This window comes from Cervus elaphus, chromosome 4 (genome assembly GCF_910594005.1).
Source record: "Cervus elaphus chromosome 4, mCerEla1.1, whole genome shotgun sequence".
NCBI classification, from domain to species: Eukaryota; Metazoa; Chordata; class Mammalia; order Artiodactyla; family Cervidae; genus Cervus; species Cervus elaphus.
This window is the reverse complement of record NC_057818.1, coordinates 55,813,820-55,834,625: the sequence shown is the minus strand read 5'-3', so window position 1 is coordinate 55,834,625 and position 20,806 is coordinate 55,813,820. Positions and strand designations below refer to the sequence as shown.

Sequence of the window (20,806 nt, the reverse complement as noted above, 5' to 3'; positions counted from 1 at the left end):
TCCCCAGATCTCCTCCCCCAGGCCCGGTCCCCTCACAGGACGCCCCCTCCCCGCTCTTCCTGCCGGTTTCCTCTTGCCTTTTCCTGTCCCCCACCCAGTGCTGGGAGCCGGGGCAGAGGCAAAGGCTGAACGGGAGCCGCGGGGTCAAGAGCCAACCAGGGCAAGCGGAGACAGGGCCCCCGGGTGCTGTCGGGACCCGAAGCAGGGTAAGAACCGGGGACCCAGGAGTCCGGTCGCCTCCTCCCTTCCTCAGACCTAGGAGTCAGTTCCAGCCACCCTCCGTCCCAGCAACCACAATCCGGGCTCCCATCCCCTCCTCCAACCAGACTCTGGAGTCTGAGCCCCATACTCCCCTCCCTCTGACTCAGGAGTCCAGGTGCCCCTCCACCCCATCCCTACCTCCGGAGACCTCAGGAGCTGGGGTCTTCCCCGCCCTCCCTTAGGGCCATGCTGTCTGGTGAACGGAAGGAGGGCGGAAGCCCCCGCTTCGGGAAGCTCCATCTCCCAGTGGGCCTGTGGATCAATTCTCCCAGGAAGCAGCTGGCCAAGCTGGGGCGACGCTGGCCCAGTGCCGCCTCTGTCAAGTGAGTGCCCACGTCCTCACGACGCTAGCCCCTGCCCCACCTGCCTCCCACCTGCCCCTGTTTATGGCCCAGTCCCTACACTGGGTAACGCCAGGGACCCGGAAAGAGCTGGCTCCAATTCCTGTCCTGAATGGGCAAGTTGAGATGGTGGGCGGTGAGGAGACAGTGAGGCCCAGTGGTGGAGGGTCGAGCGAGGGGAGTTCTGGGCCTGGAGATGGGTTTAGGCCGGGTGGACACGGGGACCCGGACATAAGAAGTAGCGGTTTGATTCACCTTCCTTCCTCCCCTCCCTGCTCACCTCTTGGAATTTTCTTCCGAGGGACTCGCCTTTATTTATTTATTTTCTCTCCCTCTCTCTTTGCCTCTGGCCTGTGCCCCACCCCCACCCCACCCCATCTCCATACACCCCTCGTCTCTCGCCCATCGGTGGGTATCTGTCCCCCACTATCTCTGGGTGTCTGTCCCTCCCTCTCCGGGTCTCGGTCCCCCCTCCGCACCCCGGTCTCTGCCCACCTCCCTCTTTCTCTAACCCCCATCCCCGTCTCTGCATGTCTTTCGGGCCTCTCTCCTGGGTCTGTGCTCCCCGGCGGGCTCCCAGGTCGTCGTCTTCGGACACGGGGAGCCGCAGTAGCGAGCCGCTGCCCCCGCCGCCGCCCCACGTGGAGCTGCGGCGAGTGGGTGCGGTCAAGGCAGCCGGGGGAGCCTCAGGGAGCCGTGCCAAGCGCATCTCTCAGCTCTTTCGGGGCTCGGGCACCGGAACCACGGGCTCCGGTGGCGCGGGAGGCCCTGGGACCCCGGGGGCCGCGCAGCGCTGGGCCAGCGAGAAGAAGTTGCCGGAGCTGGCGGCGGGTGTGGCCCCCGAGCCTCCACTGGCCACACGCGCCACGGCGCCCCCGGGGGTCCTCAAGATCTTCGGCGCCGGGTTGGCTTCGGGCGCCAACTACAAGAGCGTACTGGCCACGGCGCGCTCCACCGCGCGCGAGCTGGTGGCCGAGGCGCTGGAGCGCTACGGGTTGGCCGGCAGCCCCGGCAGCGGCCCCGGCGAGAGCAGCTGCGTGGACGCCTTCGCGCTGTGCGACGCCCTGGGCCGGCCCGCGGCGGGCGCCGTGGGCAGCGGCGAGTGGCGGGCGGAGCACCTGCGCGTGCTGGGCGACTCGGAGCGCCCGCTGCTGGTGCAGGAGCTGTGGCGGGCGCGGCCAGGCTGGGCGCGGCGTTTCGAGCTGCGCGGCCGCGAGGAGGCGCGCCGCCTGGAGCAGGAGGCTTTCGGGGCGGCGGACGGCGACGGTGAGCGGGCTCTGGGGGCGGGGCCTGCGGAGGGCGGGCTAGGGCTTGGGGGCGGAGTCGTGGCGGGCGGGGCCTGCGGGGAAGGGCGGGGTTTGGGCGGGGCCTGAAGCACTGTGTTCAGTGGAAGGCGGAGCTGGGGCAGGGTCTAAGTCAGCCAGATGGGCTAGGCCGGGGGACGTCGCCCATGGGATAGGTGCATAGTTGATGGGCGGAGTCTGCGATGCTGGGACCCGGCCGCGGAATCGAGTGATAGGAAGGCAGAGATATTGCGCGCGGCGGGTGAGTGGTCCTCATGGCAGGTGGCCTCTCTCTAGAAGGCTGAGTTGGTTCGTGAGAGACAGGGCCTATGCGAATGGAGGCTAGAAGGAGGATAGGCTTGGAAAGTGAGAAAATGAGCTATTAGATCGCGGTCTAAGGATGGGTGGATCCTCAGAAGGGTGGGCCTTGAAGCAGGTGACTTTAGGCTAGATTGACTGCAAACCGTGAGAGGGGGCTTGAGGGCAGTGCACGAGAAATGAAGAGGTATTTGTATTGGCGGAGGACCAGGCTACCTGGGGGCCTAGCATTTGGCTCTGAGGTAAAGAATCCACCTGCTAGTGCAGGAGACGCAGGTTCAATCCCTGGGTTGGGAAGATCCCCTGGAGAAGGAAATGGCAACCCACTCCAGTATTCTTGTCTGGAGAATCCCACGGTCAGAGGAACCTGGCAGGCTACAGTCCACGGGGTAGCCAGAGTCGGACACGACTTAGCGCCTAAACCACCACGACCAATATTCTTGCCTGGGAAATCCCATGGACAAAGTAGCCTGATTGACTACATTCCATGGGTTCACAAAGAATCAGACACGACTTAGCGACTAAGAAAAAACAACTGGCACATGGCAGTTGCTAAGTGAAGAATGGCAATTATAACCATCGTTATTCCACACACACACCCCAAAAAAGCATTCCCTGGACACCTGTGAGCCACACATTACCTAGGGCCCTTGGGGAGTACAATGGGGACATTGACAAGTGAGGTTCCCGTCTCCTAGATTTCACAGCCCAGTGAGAAACGCATCAATTCACTCGTTCAGCTCATTTCCACTGGGTACCAGTTAGGTGTCAGTGTGCTGCGTGTGACAAAGTTCATAGTGCCCAGCACGGCTCTTCTTTGCTTCGACTTGGAATGTCAAGAAAAGGTGTTCAAGAGGAAGTGATTTCTCTTTCCCTTGGTGCAGGATCTTCTCAGTTCATCGCAAAGTTCCTAACACCTAGAACAGTGCCTGGCACACAGCACGGGTTCAAAAAATACCAACTGAAAGAATAAGTGAATTTATGAGTTGAAATTACAAGATAGGTAGGACTCAGGCAGGAAGTGTGTTCCAGGCACAGGGAACAGCATATGCAAAAATCTAAATGTGGGAAGCAGCCTCACTAAAGCCAACTGTCTATAATCTCTAGCTCTCTAAGTGTGTCTCTCCCTTTGTCTCTCTCCAGTCTGTCTCATCGCTCTCCATCTCTCTCCGCAGGCACAGGCGCCCCCTCGTGGCGGCCACAGAAGAACCGCTCCCGGGCGGCGTCCGGTGGGGCGGCGCTGGCCAGTCCCGGCCCGGGGTCTGGGTCAGGGACTCCGGCTGGGTCCGGGGGCAAGGAGCGCTCGGAAAACCTGTCCCTGCGGCGGAGCGTATCGGAGCTCAGTCTGCAAGGTCGGCGGCGGCGGCAACAGGAGCGCAGGCAGCAGGCACTCAGCATGGCCCCAGGGGCAGCCGACGCCCAAATTGGACCTGTAGACCCCGGCGACTTCGATCAGTTGACGCAGTGCCTCATCCAGGCCCCCAGCAACCGCCCCTATTTCCTGCTGCTGCAGGGCTACCAGGACGCCCAGGTAAGCGCAGCCCAACCTACAGAGAGAGACCTATGTCCCACCCTTTGGTTGAATGGGCGACAGAACCACAACTCCCAGAATTCCGTGGGTCGCGTTAGCCTCAGGTTTGTTGGAAGGTAGTGCTGGCAAGTGGTGAAGAACCCATCTGCCAATGCAGGAGACCAGGAGTCGTAAGAGACACGGGTTCGATCCCTGGGTCGGGAAGGTCCCCTGAAGGAGCGCGTGGCAACGCACTCCAGTATTCTTGCCTGGACAATCCCCATGGACAGAGGAGCCCGGCAGGCTGCAGTCCATAGGATTGCAAAGAGTCTGACACGACTGTAGCGACTTAGCATGCACACACATGGTTCCAGTCAGGTTCTAGAGGAGGAAATAATATCAGAGAGGAGAGTGGGAGGGTCCAGATAGATCTCGGAGAAGTATTTCACTGGAGGGATAAGTAGGCGATAACTCATTCTGTTCAAAGTTGGGGGAAAGCACTGTCTCCCACCAGAAAAGATTGGGAGAGCCTGTTTTATTTTTATTGGCTGCACCACGCTGCTTACGGGATCTTAGTTACCTGACCAGGGATTGAACTCGAGACTTGGCTGTGCAAGCCTGATTCCTAACCACTAGGCTACCAAGGAATTCCCAGGAGAGCCTATTTTAGAACGATCCTCTTGGAAAGCTTCTATTTCTTGAGGAGGAGTAATGGAAGAGTATCTCCTGGGGAGAGAGCTAATTTGATTGATATATGGAATCTTGTCCTGGGTAAGCCTATATGGTCTTGGAAGAAGTGGATTACATCACTTTTTAAAGTTGATGGTTTACTCTGGAAGGATTTTGACCATTGTCAATGGTGGCCAGTGGTACTGGTTCTTCTATTTTACATATTTGAATGGCAATGAGAACCTGTTTGAGTGTGGGGAGCAGAGAGGAAGAAAGGGTTAGCAGTTGGGGGTCAGTGCTAAGTTATTTCATTAAAGAAATGTATTATTGAAAATATTCATGTGTGTGTGTAATGATGGTGATGATTAGGGCTTCCCTGCTGGTTCAGATGGTAAAGAATCTCCCCGCAATGCAGGAGACCTGCCTTTGATCCCTGGGATGGGAGGATCCCCTGGAGAAGGGAATGGCTACCCACTCCAGTATTCTTGCCTGGAGAATCCCATGGACAGAGGAGCCTGGCAGGCTACAGTCCATGGGGCGCGAAAAGTGATGATTAGGAGAATCATTCTTATGCTTTAGTCCACCTTTGGGTAATAGTGGTACAGCCAGGGTACCCCTGGGACTAATGGGAAAGCCTCTTCTGGAAGGCGGTGGAGTTTATTGAACAGTTCCATTTTTACTCTCAGAGAGGGATCCAATTGGGTTAGGTCAATTGGCTGTATATATGGGTGAGAGGTTACAACTATTCAAGGAACTTCCATTGGAGGAATTCACTCCTCCTTATTGGGGCAACAGGACAAGGCAAGTTCATTGTAGAACACGGTATGTATATATTACAACAGCTTATTCCTCCAGGCAGGGTTGGCAAATCAGAAGCTCTATTGTGGAAAGGTGGTCAAATTGGAAGGATCTATTCTGAGAGTATAAGAAAGTAGGTTATGGGAAGAGAGGGAAACATTGGAAACGTTCATTTTTTCAGGTGGGATTCATGAGAAATTTCTTTGTAAGAGACTTCATTGGAAGTGTCCATTCCTTGGGAACAGGAATAAGAGTTCTATCCATGAGTGTCTGTAATCTGAGAGTTCATTTTAAGTGAGGTGGAAGAAGCCCTTTGGCGGTTAAGGAACAGGAAAGCCTCTTGTAAAAAGGGGGTTTGTGTATTTTGGGCCATTCCCATTCCTCCAGTCAAGGATGGAGAGTGAGAGGTTTTACCTTCAGAAGGTGGCAGACTGGAAAGATCCATTTTTCTTGAGAGGTAGATGAAACAATATATTGTAGTAAGGGGATTTAAAATATATACATATTTTAAAGTTTATTTATTTATTTTTGGCTCTTCTGGGTCTTCGTTGCTTCGCACAGGCTTTCTCTAGTTGTGGCGAGCGGTGGCTACTCTCTAGTTGCGGTGCAAGAGTTTCTCACTGCGATGGCTTTTCTTGTGGCAGAGCACCAGCTCTAGGGCTCACGGGCTTCAGTAGTTGTGGCTCACGGGCTCTAGAGCATAAGCTCAATAGTTGAGCAGAAGCTCAATAGGCCCATGGGCTTGCTTAGTTCCACTGCAAGTGGGATCTTCTCCGATCAGGGACTGAACCTGTGTCTCCTGCATTGGCAGGCAGATTCTTTACCACTCAGCCACCAGGGAAACCCAGTAAGGGGTTTCAGAAATGAGCATTTATGAGGTGGGGGTAATGGGAGAGTTCAGTGTAGGAGGGGGTTTATGACTATTGGGATGCCTATTTTCTCAGATGTGAATGAGGGTCTACTTTAGGAAGGGGGTCAGACTGAGTGCTTCCATTTTTATAGGCTGCAGATAGGAGAGTCATTTTTAGGAATAGGTCTTCTGGAATCCACTTCTTCATTTAGTGGATGAAATGGGCCACTCCATTATAAGAGGGTCTCTTTGAAAACATCCATTTATAAGATGAGGTTACTTAAAGTGCCACTATATGGAGATCTCCTTGGCAATGTCCTTTTAGGGGATGGTAATATTGAGAGCATCCATTGATGGGAGGAAGAGTGCCTTTGGAATGCTCCATCATGGTGGGGGCGGGGAGTGGGGAACAAGTGAGTCCACTGTAGAATTATGTCTCCTTGGAAGTGAATTCATCATGGGGTGGGGAAAAAAATGAGAGTCCATTATAGAAAGTGGGTCTCTTTGGAAGTGTACATTCATGGGCTGGAGATAATGGAAGAAACCTTTGTTTGAGGGGGAAGTCTCTTTAAAGGTATCCTTGCTTTAGGAAAACTGAGAGTAGCTATTACTGGAAGGGGAAATGTCTTTGAAAGTCTCTATCATAGGGGTGGCATGACGGGCATGCGGGACCAGGAGTAGGGAAACGGGAGAGTTCCTAGGAGAAAGTAGGTTTCCTTGGGAAGGGCCATTGAGGGTGAGTGTAGTGGGAGGGTCCATTTTAGTAATGGGGATGCGGTGTCCTGTAAGCACCTATTCTTGGGGCTGAATGTTATGGGAGAATCCACTGTAAAAAGGGACTGCCTTGAAGGAGTCCTTTCAGCGGAGGTGAGAAGATGGGAGAAGCCATTGGAAAAAGATCTGCTGGGAAGCATCCATTCTTTGAGGGAGGGAAATGGTAGAGCCCCTGTCAAGAAAGGGGTTTCCTCCTATCCAGTCTTCAGGATGGACTTACGGGACAGTTCACCATAGGAAGTGCCTTTGAAGAGTCCACTCATGGGAGGTGGGAGGTAATTAGTGAGCTCTTTGGGATCCCAGGAGATATCCTTGGAAGTGCTCATTCAAGAGATGTGGTTGACGGGAGAGTCAATTGTGGGGAAGGTATTTCCTTGGAAACATCCATTCCTCGTGGAGTAGTATCCTTAGTGCAGTTTCACTTTCCTCCAGGACTTCGTGGTGTACGTGATGACGCGGGAGCAGCATGTGTTTGGCCGAGGTGGGAACTCCTCGGCCCGCGGTGGGTCCCCAGCCCCGTATGTGGACACCTTCCTCAACGCCCCGGACATCCTTCCGCGTCACTGCACAGTGCGCGCGGGTCCTGAGCCCCCGGCGATGGTGCGCCCATCCCGGGGAGCCCCGGTCACGCACAATGGGTGCCTATTGCTGCGGGAGGCCGAGCTGCATCCGGGAGACCTGCTGGGGCTGGGCGAGCACTTCCTGTTCATGTACAAGGACCCCCGCGCTGGGGGCTCGGGGCCGGCGCGACCACCGTGGCTCCCCGCACGCCCCGGGGCCACGCCGCCGGGCCCCGGCTGGGCCTTCTCTTGCCGCCTGTGCGGTCGTGGCCTGCAGGAACGCGGCGAGGCGCTGGCGGCCTACCTGGACGGCCGGGAGCCCGTGCTGCGCTTCCGACCCCGCGAAGAAGAGGCGCTGCTGGGCGAGATCGTGCGCACCGCGGCCGCTGGCGCCGGGGACCTGCCACCCTTGGGGCCGGCCACACTGCTGGCGCTTTGTGTGCAGCATTCAGCTCGGGAGCTGGAGCTGGGCCACCTGCCGCGCCTGCTGGGTCGCCTGGCCCGTCTTATCAAGGAGACTGTCTGGGTGAGCTCCCCCAACCGCCGTCCAGGCTCTTCTGCGCCCCAAGTCCTTGTCCCAGCCTCCTCTTGCCATCTGGAACCTTAGTTTCGTAGTCGGGCAGAACGAAACTACATCTCCCAGGATGCTTCAGGAGAGGGAGGGGCTTGGGCAAGGGGCCCCACGGGATGCTGGTAGTTGTGGTTTCATCCACAGTGCTTGAAGAGAAGGGAGTATAGTAGTACCTATCTTTGCAGGTGTGGGATAATGGGAGAAACCATTCTCTGAGATGGAGTGGGGTTAGAGATCGCATTGAGTGAAAAGTTCAAAGAGCCCATTGTGAGAAGTGAGGTGGGGAGCCTATTGGGCCTGAAGCTTGGAGCCATAGTGGGCGAGACCATTCTTGGAGCCTGTGGAGAGCAAATCCATAGGACCAACAAATAGATATGCTGGGGAGAAACCATTTAGAGTGTGGGGGGGAGTTGCATCCTATTGAGCTGAGCCCTAGTTAGAGAAAAGGTTTAGGGAATTTTGAGGGGTAGGAAGAAACTCCATTTGAGCAGAAGAAGACCTAGGGGCAGACTTATAATCATACGGGTGTGTGTTTTAAAAGGTAAGAAGAGAACTGGTTATTCTGAAACTTGAGGATCAGAGTTCATTAAAAAAATTTTTTTTTATTGGAAAATAGTTGATTTACAATGTTGTGTTAGTTTCTGCTGTACAGATTAGAGCCTGTTTGAAAAGTGAGGAGAGTCTCTGTCAAAAGGAAAACCAGGGCATTAACTCATGGCCTCTCTTCCTCATCCCCCTCACCTTGATTCTGATCTTACTGTTCCACAGGAAAAGATTAAGGAAATTGGAGACCGTCAGCCAGAAAAGTAAGAGTAACCCTGGGGAGAAGGGTCGAGAGGGATGTAGCGGTCAGGAGGATTTGCAGCCAGTTCTATGTTCACTTTTCCATGCATGTTTTAGTGCAAGTTTCTTTGGGACTCAACTTTTCTAATTGTGAAATGAGGGTTGGACTCTGTCCCCAGTTAGACCCAGATCTCTGGGTTTGGACATTATGGTGGGGGTTGGCAATGATTACGGCCCTTTCCCCTTTGCCCAGCCACCCTGAGGGTGTTCCTGAGGTGCCCTTGACCCCTGAGACTGTGTCTGTGGAGTTGCGGCCACTCATGCTGTGGATGGCCAACACCACGGAGCTACTGAGCTTTGTGCAGGAGAAGGTGCTAGAGATGGAGAAGGAGGCTGACCAGGAAGGTGAGCCCCGACCCAGGCCCATATTTGTCCAAACCCCCAGCCATTCCCTGCACCTGGGGACCTGGGTTTCTGCCTGGCAACCTCTGGTTCTCCTTCTCACTCCTATGCCTGTCTTCAGACCCACAACTCTGCAATGACTTGGAATTATGTGATGAGGCAATGGTCCTCCTGGATGAGGTCATCATGTGTACCTTCCAGCAGTCTGTCTACTACCTCACCAAGGTATGCCTCCTGTTTGGCATGGCATCACTTCCTGTTTGAACTATATCACATTGTTCTGATGTCACTTCCTATTTGACCTAAGAAGATTTCCTGCTTCTCTGACATCACTTCCCTTGTCCCCACAGGCCACCCCCCTACTTTGCTGTTCTGAGACTGCTTCCTGTTTGAGATTTCATCACTTCCTGCCTTTCTGACTTCTTGTCTCTAGATCGGCTGACTTTGCTGTCTGGCTATATCACCATTACTGCTTTCTCAAGCTCCTGTTTTCTAAGTCCACTCTTAAGTCACTGATAAGTTTGATAGATGATAGATAGATATCAAATAGAGTAGGCACTGTCATTTACACTAAACCTCTTTAAGCAGGCCTTTCTGTGTTTGCTGACCTCACTTCCTATAGCTTTGAGTTCATTCCCTTTTATTTAAAAAAAAAAATGTTTTTTCTTTTCCTTTAAAACTTTATATATATATATATATATATATATATATGTATATATATATATATTTGCCATAGTGTTTAGCTTGTGGGATCTTAGTTCCCCAACCATGGACTGAACCCATACCCTCAGCAGTCTGTCTTCTTTTCACATCCTCAGCAGTGAAAGCGCAGAGTCCTAGTCATTGGATTACCAGGGAATTCCCTTCATTCCCTTTTCTGAGTCACAAACCTTTTTCTCCCTGGAGTGCCCATCCTGCAGGACATGCTTTCTGCCCCAGGCCCCTGCCACCACTCTCGAACTTAACATCGCTTGTTGGAATTCTCAGGGTTTCTGGTTTATGATAAGCCTGATTCCGTATCTGTGAAATGAAAGGGGATCTTTGGAGACAGATAATCTCTATATTTCTTGAGCAGCCTTGATTTGTGAAGCTCTTTCCTCCAAGGCTTTACTTCCTGTGCATCCCTGCCAAGTGTGGGTTTGTTTCTTCTTTGGCTGTGACCTCATTTCCTGTCCTTGGCCTGATCTCACTTTCCACTGGCTAACTGCCACCCCACTCCCACTTCCTGACTCTCCATTCTTTTCCTTTCCTTCGGGAATTCTGGATAAATAAACCTTTGATTGAAGGGAGCCTCTTTGTTCGATGTCCTTTGTTCTCCTTGAGCTGTCTCTGTTGAGAACTACAGGTCCCGTAAGATACCAGAGGTGGTCTTAAAATACCCAAGACACTTCTAAAAAGCCTTTCTTAAACTTGAGGTATCCCAGGCCTGATGAATGCTAGGAACCCATTTGGAAAGGAGGAATTTGTTTATTGGAGATCTTTAGTGTGTTGAAAGTAGAATGGACTACAATTCCCAGAAGCCTTTGGTGGAGCTCCCTAGTATCTTCATGCTCTACTACCCTGAAGCTTCCAGGGAGTTGTAGTCCAATCTCTTGCTTGCATCTCTGTATCTCCTCAGACTCTGTATTCAACGCTACCTGCTCTCCTGGATAGTAACCCTTTCACAGCTGGAGCAGAGTTGCCGGGGCCTGGTGCTGAGCTGGGGGCCATGCCTCCAGGGTTGAGACCTACCCTGGGTGTGTTTCAAGCAGCCCTGGAACTGACCAGCCAGTGCGAGTTGCACCCAGACCTTGTGTCTCAGACTTTTGGCTACTTGTTCTTCTTCTCCAATGCATCCCTTCTCAACTCGCTGATGGAACGAGGTGAGGGTTGGACTGGAAAGGGGCTGGGAGGCAGAGATAGGACCCACTGAGACTTGTGTCAGTTAAGACACATCACAGGCTTAGGCCTCATCCTTAGGGACCCCAGAGAGTGTGCTCCAGATCCCAAACTGCAGGATAGGAAAGGTCTGGGAGGCAGGAGGGCAGGGTCCATGCACCCATTGCTTCTTACACCCTTCCCCCACAGGTCAAGGCCGACCTTTCTATCAATGGTCCCGAGCTGTCCAAATCCGAACCAACCTGGATCTTGTCTTGGACTGGCTGCAGGGGGCTGGGCTGGGTGACATTGCCACTGAGTTCTTCCGGAAACTCTCCATAGCTGTGAACCTGCTGTGTGTGCCTCGTACCTCCCTGCTCAAGGTGACTCCTGACCCCTAATCTCTGAGTCCCCAACCCCACTCACCCATTCTCTGTATTCCGCTTGCCCTTGGATCTCCCCTTGGGCTGTATGTTATTCCCAGTCCCAGCTCAGACACCATGGATGATGCATTGGCAGCTAGAAGGAAGCCAGCCACATCAATGTCTGAATTTGGCTACATCTGAATCCCAGTGGGAGTTATTAATAATAGTTTCCAGGGTCCCCTCCCTTAGACATGCTGATTCAAGAAGTCTGGTATGGAAACAAGAAAAGTGACATTTAAAGCATCCATTGAACATAAATTAAATGTGAGATACTGTGTTTGGTCCTTCTCATTGAATGCTGATTAAGCCTTGTGAAGCGGGTTTTTAACTGACAATTTTGTTCAGAGAAAAAAAATAGAATCAGGTAGGCTAGGTCACTTGATTTCATTTATTTACTTTTATTTATCAAACTTTTATAGAGTACTTAATAAGCACCAGTCAGAGTTCTGAGTACTTTACAGTCTTGCCTTTTTGAATCCTCATAACAACCCTGTTGGGTAGTTCTTGTTCTCTAATTTACAGGTGAGGAAACTGAGGCACCGTGGTTTGCCAGAAGGTAATGAGTTGCCAGGAAATCTGGGTTCAGTCTGTTTTTAATCACATTGATGATTCTGTTGCCTAGATCTAGGTTAGGTACAGAAATTTTCAAACGGATACAAAAAGTGGCCACAGTCAAATGAACACATATGATGAACACAATAACATAAACTAATGGTCAATTTGTTCCTTCTCCACAACTGCCTACTTCTACTTCCTCGTGTATTCTGAAGCAAGTCACATTTTTCTTTTTTAAAGTTGAGAGTAGGCCCTTCCCCACCTTCACTTTGGTGATAGCCAGGCCTCACAGTGTCTTGGAAGACATTGCAGAGATACCACTTTCTACCCACTACATTCATGCCCCCTGTGGAGGGCCTTCCACTTAGGATTTCTCAGCTGTCCCATAATGACTGTAGATTTCTCACCTTGTCTTCCTACCAGGCTTCATGGAGCAGCCTACGAACTGACCACCCTACACTGACCCCTGCTCAGCTGCACCATCTGCTCAGCCACTACCAGCTGGGTCCTGGCCGCGGGCCTCCACCTGCCTGGGATCCTCCCCCTGCAGAGCGAGATGCTGTGGACACAGGTGAGGAGAAATATGGACGGAGGCATCGGGGTGGTCAGCGTTCCTCTGTCCTCAGGACCTCGGAGTCCATAGCCCCAAGCCCTCCTTCTTCCTAGCTCTCTCCTCCCCCTGGATCTAAGGATCTAAGTGCTGGATTCCAGGATATAGGATTCTCCCACAGCTTACAGGAGATAAAGCCCCCAGCTCCTTATTTTTTCCCAGGGGTCAGGCCTCCAGCCTCTTTGCCCCTACAGACTACCTCCCTCACCTAAGAGGCCAGGCTCCAGGCCCCTCAACTCTAAGGAATCTGTGAAACAAAGTTCCTAGCCCTTCCTCCTTTCATCCTCGCGGACTCAAGAACCCAAGTACATGGCCAGTTTTCCAGGCAACGGTGGCCTTTCATTCTGAACTATAATTCCCATGATGCCTGGGGATTCCAAGAGTCACGTTCGAGGGGACCCTGCTCCAGGAGTTGCTGGGTGTTAATTTTTCCTTCCTTCCGGCGTGAGGTAGCCTCAGCCCTCCCTCACGCCCATTTTCAGAATTTAACTCTGTGTTCTTCCGTCTCTTAGGGGACATCTTCGAAAGCTTCTCTTCCCATCCTCCCCTCATCCTGCCCTTGGGTAGCTCGCGCCTCAGCCTCACGGGTCCTGTGACAGATGATGCCCTGCACCGTGAACTTCGCAGACTCCGCCGCCTCCTCTGGGATCTTGAGCAGCAGGAACTGCCGGCCAATCACCGCCATGGACCTCCCGTGGCCACGCCTCCTTGAGAACCAATAGCAAATGAGCGCGCGAATCTTGAAAATTCATCGGCTTCTAACCTCTAGAGCCCTCCTGAGCGCCGAGCTTTCTGGGAGTTGTAGTTTTTCTCCGCGTGGAATGCTGGGAGTTTGAATTTGGGGGTAGCAGAGGATGGGACAGTGGGAAGATGGGTTTGGGATTTCAGTGCCCGGAACAATAAAGGCATCTGTGGTATTGGCAACGCCTCGCTTGTTAAGACTCAGGAGCGGGGGTGGTGATGATTTTTTGTGAAATAAGTCACCAGGGCCCTTGCCTGGAGCATTGGGCTCCTGCCGAATCCACGAGGTATTTATAGCCACGGCCTCAGCTTGCCCTCTTGCCTGTAATCCAATCCAGGTGCTGGGATCTTCCACACACCTCAGGACGGAGCGCTAAACTTGTTCAGCTAAAGATCAGTCCTGCCAGTGGGAAACAGCCAACGCTCCCTTCGACCCCCATAGCCCATACTCCAGCCTCTTCCCTCAGACCCAGGAGTCTGGGTTCCCGAGCCCCTTCTGGACTTTTGTGCCTGTCGGGCGCCCTGATGAGCCTCAACACCTCTTGTCCCTGTTCTTGACTCCCTCCTCCCTCACATCCGAAAATCTGGGGCCCCAACCAACTCCTCTCTTGGGTCCAGGAGTTCAAGCCTCTGCCTCTTTTCCTTCAAACCCAGGAATTTAGCTCTCCAGTCCCCTCCTCCCTCAGACCCAGGAGGTTGGGGCTCCAGTTTGAATTCCCCCACCTCCCCCCGAATCCGACTCCTGCTGCTGCGTCAGGGAAAAAGAAGGCGACAGGTGGCACCTGTCTGCAGGGCCGGGGCAAGACCACCTGCCGCTGCTGCTCACCCCGAGCTCCTCTCTTGGCACCTGCCTCTGTCAGTCTGCCCGCCGCTGCCCAGCCCGACCCCGCAGCCCCAGGACGCGGAGGAGCGAGCTGGGAACCCCGAGGTCCGCCCCGCCCCAGCCCCTCCCAGCCCGTGCTCCCTCCCCTTCTCAGGATGCTAGGAGGGGCTCCTGTCTGCCCCGCCCCTCCCCCCCCCGCCCTGCTCCCGACACGCCCCCAAAAGGGTGGGGTCCGAGGCGGTCCCAGGCTGGTAGGGCGGAGCCTGCGGCCTCCAGCCTTGACCAGCGGACTCGACCCACTCCAGAGCGCCGCTGCGCCGAGTCCACCTGGTGAGAAGGCCCTGGGATAGGGGCTGGGAGGGGAACCCGCCTTAACTCTCCTGTCACCTCTGTGATCCCAGTCCCTTCCCCACAAACCGTGATGGCTGACGCCCACCCGCGCCCCTACACCCTTCTCAAATGCAAGTGTCAGAGACCCTTCCACTCCCTAGGGACCTGTCGGATCCCCGCTTCCCCTCTTGATCAAGGCTGTTGGATTCTAGGCCCCTTAGAGTATTAAGTTCCTGCCCTTCACCCCCTTTTCCCTCCGTCTCCTTTCATAGACCCGGAGTCCAGGCCACCAGTGCCCTCCTTCTTAGGACTCAGAAGTCCCAGGCCTCAGGTGCTTCTTCCCGCAGGCTCTAGGAATTGGGGCCCTCGGCGTGTCCTCTCTCACACCCAGGAGTCTGGGCCCGCAGTCCCCTCCACCCCCAGGATCCAGAAGGTATGGCCTGAGGCCGCTCCCGTCTCTAGGCTCCTCAGGCCCTTCCCTGCTGCGTTCACACGCAGGGGACGCCTCCTGACCTCCACTCTGACCCTGCCTCCCCCCTCCACCCCACCCAGCCCAGGTCCCCATCCCAGCCTTGGCAATGACCCTGGCGGCTTCCTCCCAGCGCTCCCAAATCATTCGGTCCAAGTTCCGATCTGGTGAGAGATTTCTTTCTGTGCACGTTGGGAAGGGATCCTCCTGGTCCTGGGAATATATTCTCAACCTGGGAGTATGCACCGCGGGGCAATGTGGGGAGGTGATCCCCAAGAGGCATGTGTTCTCCATGCAAAACATTATTTGTGTAGAAAGGAGGCCCCAGCAAAGGGGTGGAGTTCTGGTTGACAGTGAGTGTGCAAATGGCTGATGCAATGCTCACGTGAAGAGTGGGGAGTGGGCGGCCAGGGGTGGGTGTGCAGAGGACCAAGTACCACAAAGGAACAGGGGCTTAAAGTGACAAGTGCTCAAAGCAGAAGAGTGTCCACAGTGGGGACTTCAGAGTGGAACTGCGGGCGAGGGGACAGTGAGCTCTCAAGCCTTGAAAGTGTAGAAGGTGGCATTTCAGGTCCCAGCGCAGATGGAAAGTGTGCAAGTGGGTGTACACCTGGAGGCCAAGTCTGGAGTAGACAGAGCATGCTTGAGGGTGCAGATGAGGCTGCTTCTGTGGTTGGGTGGGTGCAAAGACACCAGGAACCAGAGAGCAAGGAGTGTGCAAGAGTACATGTGCACAAAGAAATGTGCAAAGAGAGATCCTGGCTTCAAAACTGGGGGTGAAATCCCTAGTGGGCAACCAAGTGTGTTAATGTGGCTGGGTGTGTGCCAAGATGGTGAGGTAAGGATGAAGAGTAGCAAAGGGCACCAGTGTATAAAAGTGGTATAAGTGTAAGACTAGAGTCCTGGGAAATACATGTTTAGAGGTTGGTGTGCAAAAGGGGTGACTGAAGGGAGGCTGAGAAGTAGGGAGTGGGCGTGTGCAAAGCAGGATGCACAGATAAAAGGAGGCAATGAAGCGCAGACACTAAGATGGCAGTTGGGCAGAGGATAGGGTGGGCGCAGGCTTGTGAAGGGGGCAGGTCGGGGGACAGGCTGCCTCCTGCCTGCACGCTGGCTGGCTCCCCGCCCCAGAACAGCTCTGGCCTTTGCTGCCGTGCTGGCAGAGAGCAGGCAGGAGGCCCGGGAAGGGAGCAGGCTGCCTGCCCACCCGCCTGCATGGGGTGTGTAAGGGGGCTGGACACACGTGTCCCGCCAACAACTGCAGCTCACGCTCGCCTGCCAGGCCAGGCTCTTGGACACTCCCTTCCCGCCTCTCTCCTCCCACTCCTTCCACAGTCCTTCAGCTTCGGATCCACAGACGGTATCAGGACCCGAGTAAGTGTGGGCCCTGAAAGGGAGGGAATGGTGGCCCCACTTCCCTTAGGGCACCCTGGGGGGCAGCTGCCACACATCTTGCTTTGGTTCCTGAGCCCAGTCTCTATGCCCCAGGGTTCATTGTGGTCCCCTCCTGTCCTTCCCCAGGACCCACGGGTACAGATCCCCAGCTGCCCCACCGGCTAGGAGCTTCTCTTCCTGCCCTTGGGCTTTTCCCACTCCAGTGAAATGCATGAATCCAGATCCTGTTTCTTGGGAGAATATAGGCATCCCAGACTCCACACTTGGCACACATGCAGATCTCAGGATGTGACTTTCAGCTTCTATCTCTCCCCAAGAACCCGGAGTGCTGGCTCCACCCTTCTCCCAGCAAAACCTCAGAAATCTGGGATCCTGTTACCACACCCCTTGATGGCTGAGGACGAGATTCCTGCCTTTCTTGAGAATGGAAAAGTCTGGGTCCCTTGCGCTTCTGCCCTTAGATCCAGGAATCCCGGCGCTTAGCTCCCACCACTTGGTTTTCACTCCCCACATCTGTCCTTCTGCACTTGGAGGCTGGGGCCTCCAGGGCCCTCCTTCCCACACAGCCTTGTTTCTCCCTGCCTGGCGTGCTGCCTGCAGCCCTCTCAGGGTCCTTTGCTGCCTCTCCAGTCTTGGATCCTGATCCATGGATCTCAGCTGCAGATCCGGCTCTGGCTCTGGCCCCAGCCTTCCCACCAGGCCCAGCCCCTTTCCTCTCCAACCCTGGAGCCCTTCTTCCTGAGCCGAAACCCTGCCCTTGGAGGTCTCTGAAGAAGGTGAGTCTCTATCAAAGTGAAGGGAAGTCCCCCTGAGAGTCTAGCCTTGGTCCTCCTTGCTGCTGCCCGTTTTGCTTCTCTCTGATGGCAATAAGCCGACCCCATATACTTTGCATGGGGCTCTGGGACAGTAGAGCAGGAACGGAGCAGAAGCATATGACATCATACCTGCTCTTTCAGGAGTCTCCCAGGACCTCTCTACACTGGAGGGAACCCAAGCCCAAGGGGAACTTGACATACCACCAGTACATACCCCCAGCGCCAAGACAAGGGTGCAGGGCAGACTCCCAGGTTGAAGCGTCGCCCTTGGATCCCCCTGGACCGCCTCTGTGGGAAGGGACAAACTTACAGCAGCCACCTCCTAGGTATGACCCCCATTTTTGTTCTCCAGGAAGTTCAGGCCCCCAGCTCCCTCCTCCTCCAGGACCCGAGTTCAGGTCCTCAGCCCCCTCTTCCTTGAGTTCCCAGGAATCCTGACCTCCTACCCAAGAGTCTGATCCCTCTCCCCTCAGTTCCTCTTCTCCCATGCATGGGAACTAGCCTCCCGTGCTTGCTCGCTCAGAGCCCCACAACTCGGGTCCCTCACTTTCCCGCATCTTCATGAACCCATGTCTTTGAGGACTCCAGAATGCCTTTTCTCTCTCTGCTCCTTCTAACCTCTGTTTCCCCCTCGAAACTATCGCCAGGATGAAGCCCACACCCCTCACTCCCTCCCCACCAGGAGTCCCCAACCCTTCGCCCCTGCCACACAAGTTGGAACTTCAGACCCTCAAACTGGAGGAGCTGACGGTGAGTTTGGGGAGTTCCGAGGTTCAGAAGTCTAACCCTACAGCCTTTGCTGCATTGGAGATCCGGGTCCCCAGTTCATCCTCTCTCGGGTTCCCAATGTCCAGCCCTAGCAAACCCCCACCTGCGCCCCGGAGCCCGCCTAGCACGTCCTCTCCCCGCCTCCCACCCTAGGTCTCAGAGCTCCGGCAGCAGCTGCGGCTGCGGGGCCTCCCGGTGTCGGGGACCAAGTCAATGCTTCTGGAGCGCATGCGCGGCGGCGCCCCACCCCGCGAACGGCCGAAGGCTCGGCGCGAGGACAGTCCGGCGGGCGCCCCCTGGCCTCGCTTCAGGCCCAAGGCTTTGGGAGCCGCCCGGAGTGCGTGCTCGGTGAGGGCGGGGCTGCCTGCGTGGACCAATGAAGAGAAGCCAAAGCGGGATGGGACGGCAAGCCGAGAAAAGAACAGCCAATAAAGTGTGGGGGCGTGGTTAAGAGCCACGGGGGAGGATCTTAAGAGAAGAGAAGCCAATGAAAGAAAGGGGCGTGGCCTAATGAGGCGGGGTCAATGAGTGAAGGACGGGGCGCAGGCCTGGGGTGGAACCACAGATAGCCAGTGGGTGGGGTTGACTCCCAGTGGGCGCAGCTTATAGAAATTACCCTTCGTGGTTCCAGTTCAAGCTGAGTCCAACGTCTCATTCACCGCCTCCTCCACGTGCCGCGGAAACCCTGGTGACTGCTTCGGCTTCGGCTCTGGCTCCGGTTGCGACGACCGCTCAGGCTCCAACTCCAGCTCCAGTGCCGGTCCCTTCCTCAGCACCGGCCTCAGCAGCCCTGACCCTGGAGGAGGAGCTGCAGGAGGCGATCCGCAGAGCGCAGGTGAGAGAGAGCGGGCCTAGGGTCTCAGACAGGATCAGGCTGGAGTCCCAGGTTCACGCTGCTGCTCCCTCTCCGCAGCTGCTTCCGAACCGGGGCATTGATGACATCCTGGAGGATCAGGTGGAGCCTGAGGGTAAGAGTCGAACTCCTTGATTTGAGGAAAAGGGGGACGCGGTCCAAGGTTCCGGATTCCTGGGTCTTAGGGAGGAGTGGTCTGGGGACCCAGACTCCTGGAAAGGACAAATAGGGAGCTAGGGTCCGGACCTCTGCCTTCCTAAGCTCAAGCTGCATTTCTTCCCCTGCAGACCCGCTGCCCGCCATCTCCTTGGACTTCCCCGGCTCCTTCGACATGCTGTCCCCCTCCCCGGACTCTGAAGGCCTCTCTTCTGTCTTCTCTTCCTCACTTCCATCCCCCACGAATTCCCCGTCCCCCTCTCCCAGGGGCCCCACGGACTCCTTGGATTGGCTGGAGGCTCTGAGTGGGGGTCCCCCTCTGGGCTGTGGCCCCCCAGCCCCCAGCATTTTCTCTGCTGACTTATCTGATTCCAGTGGCACCAGGCTGTGGGACCTGCTGGAGGATCCATGGTGATGGATTTTGGGGTTTCCAGGGACTGCGAACTGGTGGGGATGGAGAGGTCACAGAGATAGGCTCTGTGTGTGTGGTGGGGGTGAGCAGAGGTGGTTGGAACAACTAGCAGAGCCCCTCCCACCACAGATACAAAATCAGAGAGAACTCTCATCTCCACCTGGCCCCTGCACTGCTGCTGACATGCCAACCTCCTAACTTCTGCCTGACCTCCATATGATCCCCTCTGTGCTTGTGTTGTTGGGAGCAAAGAGGTTTCATTTGCTGCTGACCAGGACAAACAATCTGCTTGATGCTTCCTTCAGAGACCTCATGGATGTTTTTGTTCCACACTATCAGCCCCACATCTCACTGACTGGATGGCTGCCTGTTGCTGGGGAGCCTGGAAGGTGATCTCTGCTTTTTTGGATGCAACAGGGAGACAGGGATGAGCGGGGAGAGAGAGAATAGTCTGCCAGACCCTTGGCTTCTGATTGGAGATGAGAAAAATCAGATGTGTCATGAATCTGAGGTCAGATTCTCTTAGAAGCAGAATCTGAGACAAGATCCTTGTGTCCATGATTTAGTAAAGACATGCTCCCAGGAGAAAACAATAAAGGAATAGATGAAACAGAACAGGGATGGGGAAGAAGACTAGCAAGGGTGTGATGTCAGGTGAAGTCCCAGCCTCAGCCTAATCCCTTTGGGAGCTCTGGCAGATAAATCAAGTAGAGTCATTCCCACCTTGAAGCAAAGGGAACTGGGCCTCTGAGGCAAATGGAAATTCCTGCTTGGATTTATTGCTGAATAACAAGCCACCCCAAGATTTAGATTGTTCTCAATTCCATGTGTGTTAAGTCTCTTCAGTCGTGTCCAACTCTTTGTGACTCCATGGCCTGTAGCCCACCAGGTTCCTCTGTCCAAGGGGGTTTTCCAGGCAAGAATACTAGAGTGGGCTGCCATTTCCTTCTCCAGGGGATCTTCCTGACCCAGGGATGGAAACTGCTTCTCTTATGTCTTCTGCATTGGCAGGTGGGTTCTTTACCACTAGCACCACCTGGGACTAGCCTGTAATTGTTCACAATTCCATGGATTGACTGGGCTCAGTGACATGGTTCTTTGGCACCATACAGCATCAACTAAAGCCACAGTCGTCTTAGGGCCCAGCTGGGCTATAACATTCAAGATGGCGCACTCAGATGCATCTGGCCCCTTGGTAGGGATGGCTAGGAGGCATGACCCTACTGGACTGTGGGATATCTGGACTTCTCGCATTCTCTATGTAGTCTCACTGCTTTCCCTCTCCATGTGGTTTCTTTCTCCAACAGGTAGCTGGACCCCTTACTTGGTAGCTCAGGGCTCCCCAGAGTGAGCATTCCTCAGGGAAGGAAGCAGAAACTTACGATTTTTTAAAGACTAAGCTTGGAACTGGCACAGTGTCGCTTCCACCACATTCTACTCCTTAATGTAAGTCGGGGCAGCTCAGGCTGAATATGAG

The 20,806-nt window shown here is 54.7% G+C and overlaps 2 protein-coding genes across 4 annotated transcripts; both read left to right on the top strand.

Annotated features, from left to right (window-relative positions):
- The first annotated feature begins 59 nt into the window (after window positions 1–59).
- RASIP1 (Ras interacting protein 1) lies at window positions 60–13,491 on the top strand. Its single transcript, XM_043899726.1, has 12 exons — window positions 60–206; window positions 444–584; window positions 1,183–1,868; window positions 3,379–3,734; window positions 7,237–7,890; window positions 8,704–8,741; window positions 8,972–9,123; window positions 9,242–9,345; window positions 10,739–10,982; window positions 11,188–11,360; window positions 12,381–12,528; window positions 13,080–13,491. The coding sequence occupies exons 2-12, from the start codon at window positions 448–450 to the stop codon at window positions 13,277–13,279; spliced, it is 2,892 nt and encodes a 963-aa protein (XP_043755661.1). The 5' UTR covers window positions 60–206; window positions 444–447; the 3' UTR covers window positions 13,280–13,491.
- An 859-nt stretch (window positions 13,492–14,350) lies between these two features.
- MAMSTR (MEF2 activating motif and SAP domain containing transcriptional regulator) lies at window positions 14,351–20,136 on the top strand. Of its 3 annotated transcripts, none has more exons than XM_043899725.1 (11): window positions 14,351–14,461; window positions 14,734–14,894; window positions 15,014–15,097; window positions 16,266–16,304; window positions 16,956–17,101; window positions 17,282–17,466; window positions 17,788–17,890; window positions 18,062–18,256; window positions 18,540–18,743; window positions 18,822–18,876; window positions 19,049–20,136. In XM_043899725.1, exons 3-11 carry the CDS (start codon window positions 15,040–15,042, stop codon window positions 19,330–19,332), a joined length of 1,269 nt encoding a protein of 422 aa, XP_043755660.1. In that variant the 5' UTR covers window positions 14,351–14,461; window positions 14,734–14,894; window positions 15,014–15,039; the 3' UTR covers window positions 19,333–20,136. The 3 variants fall into 3 exon arrangements, with proteins under 3 accessions (XP_043755660.1, XP_043755657.1, XP_043755658.1); XM_043899722.1 differs by having other exon boundaries at window positions 16,926–17,101; XM_043899723.1 differs by lacking the exon at window positions 14,734–14,894 and having other exon boundaries at window positions 14,395–14,461; window positions 16,926–17,101.
- The last annotated feature ends 670 nt before the right edge of the window (window positions 20,137–20,806 follow it).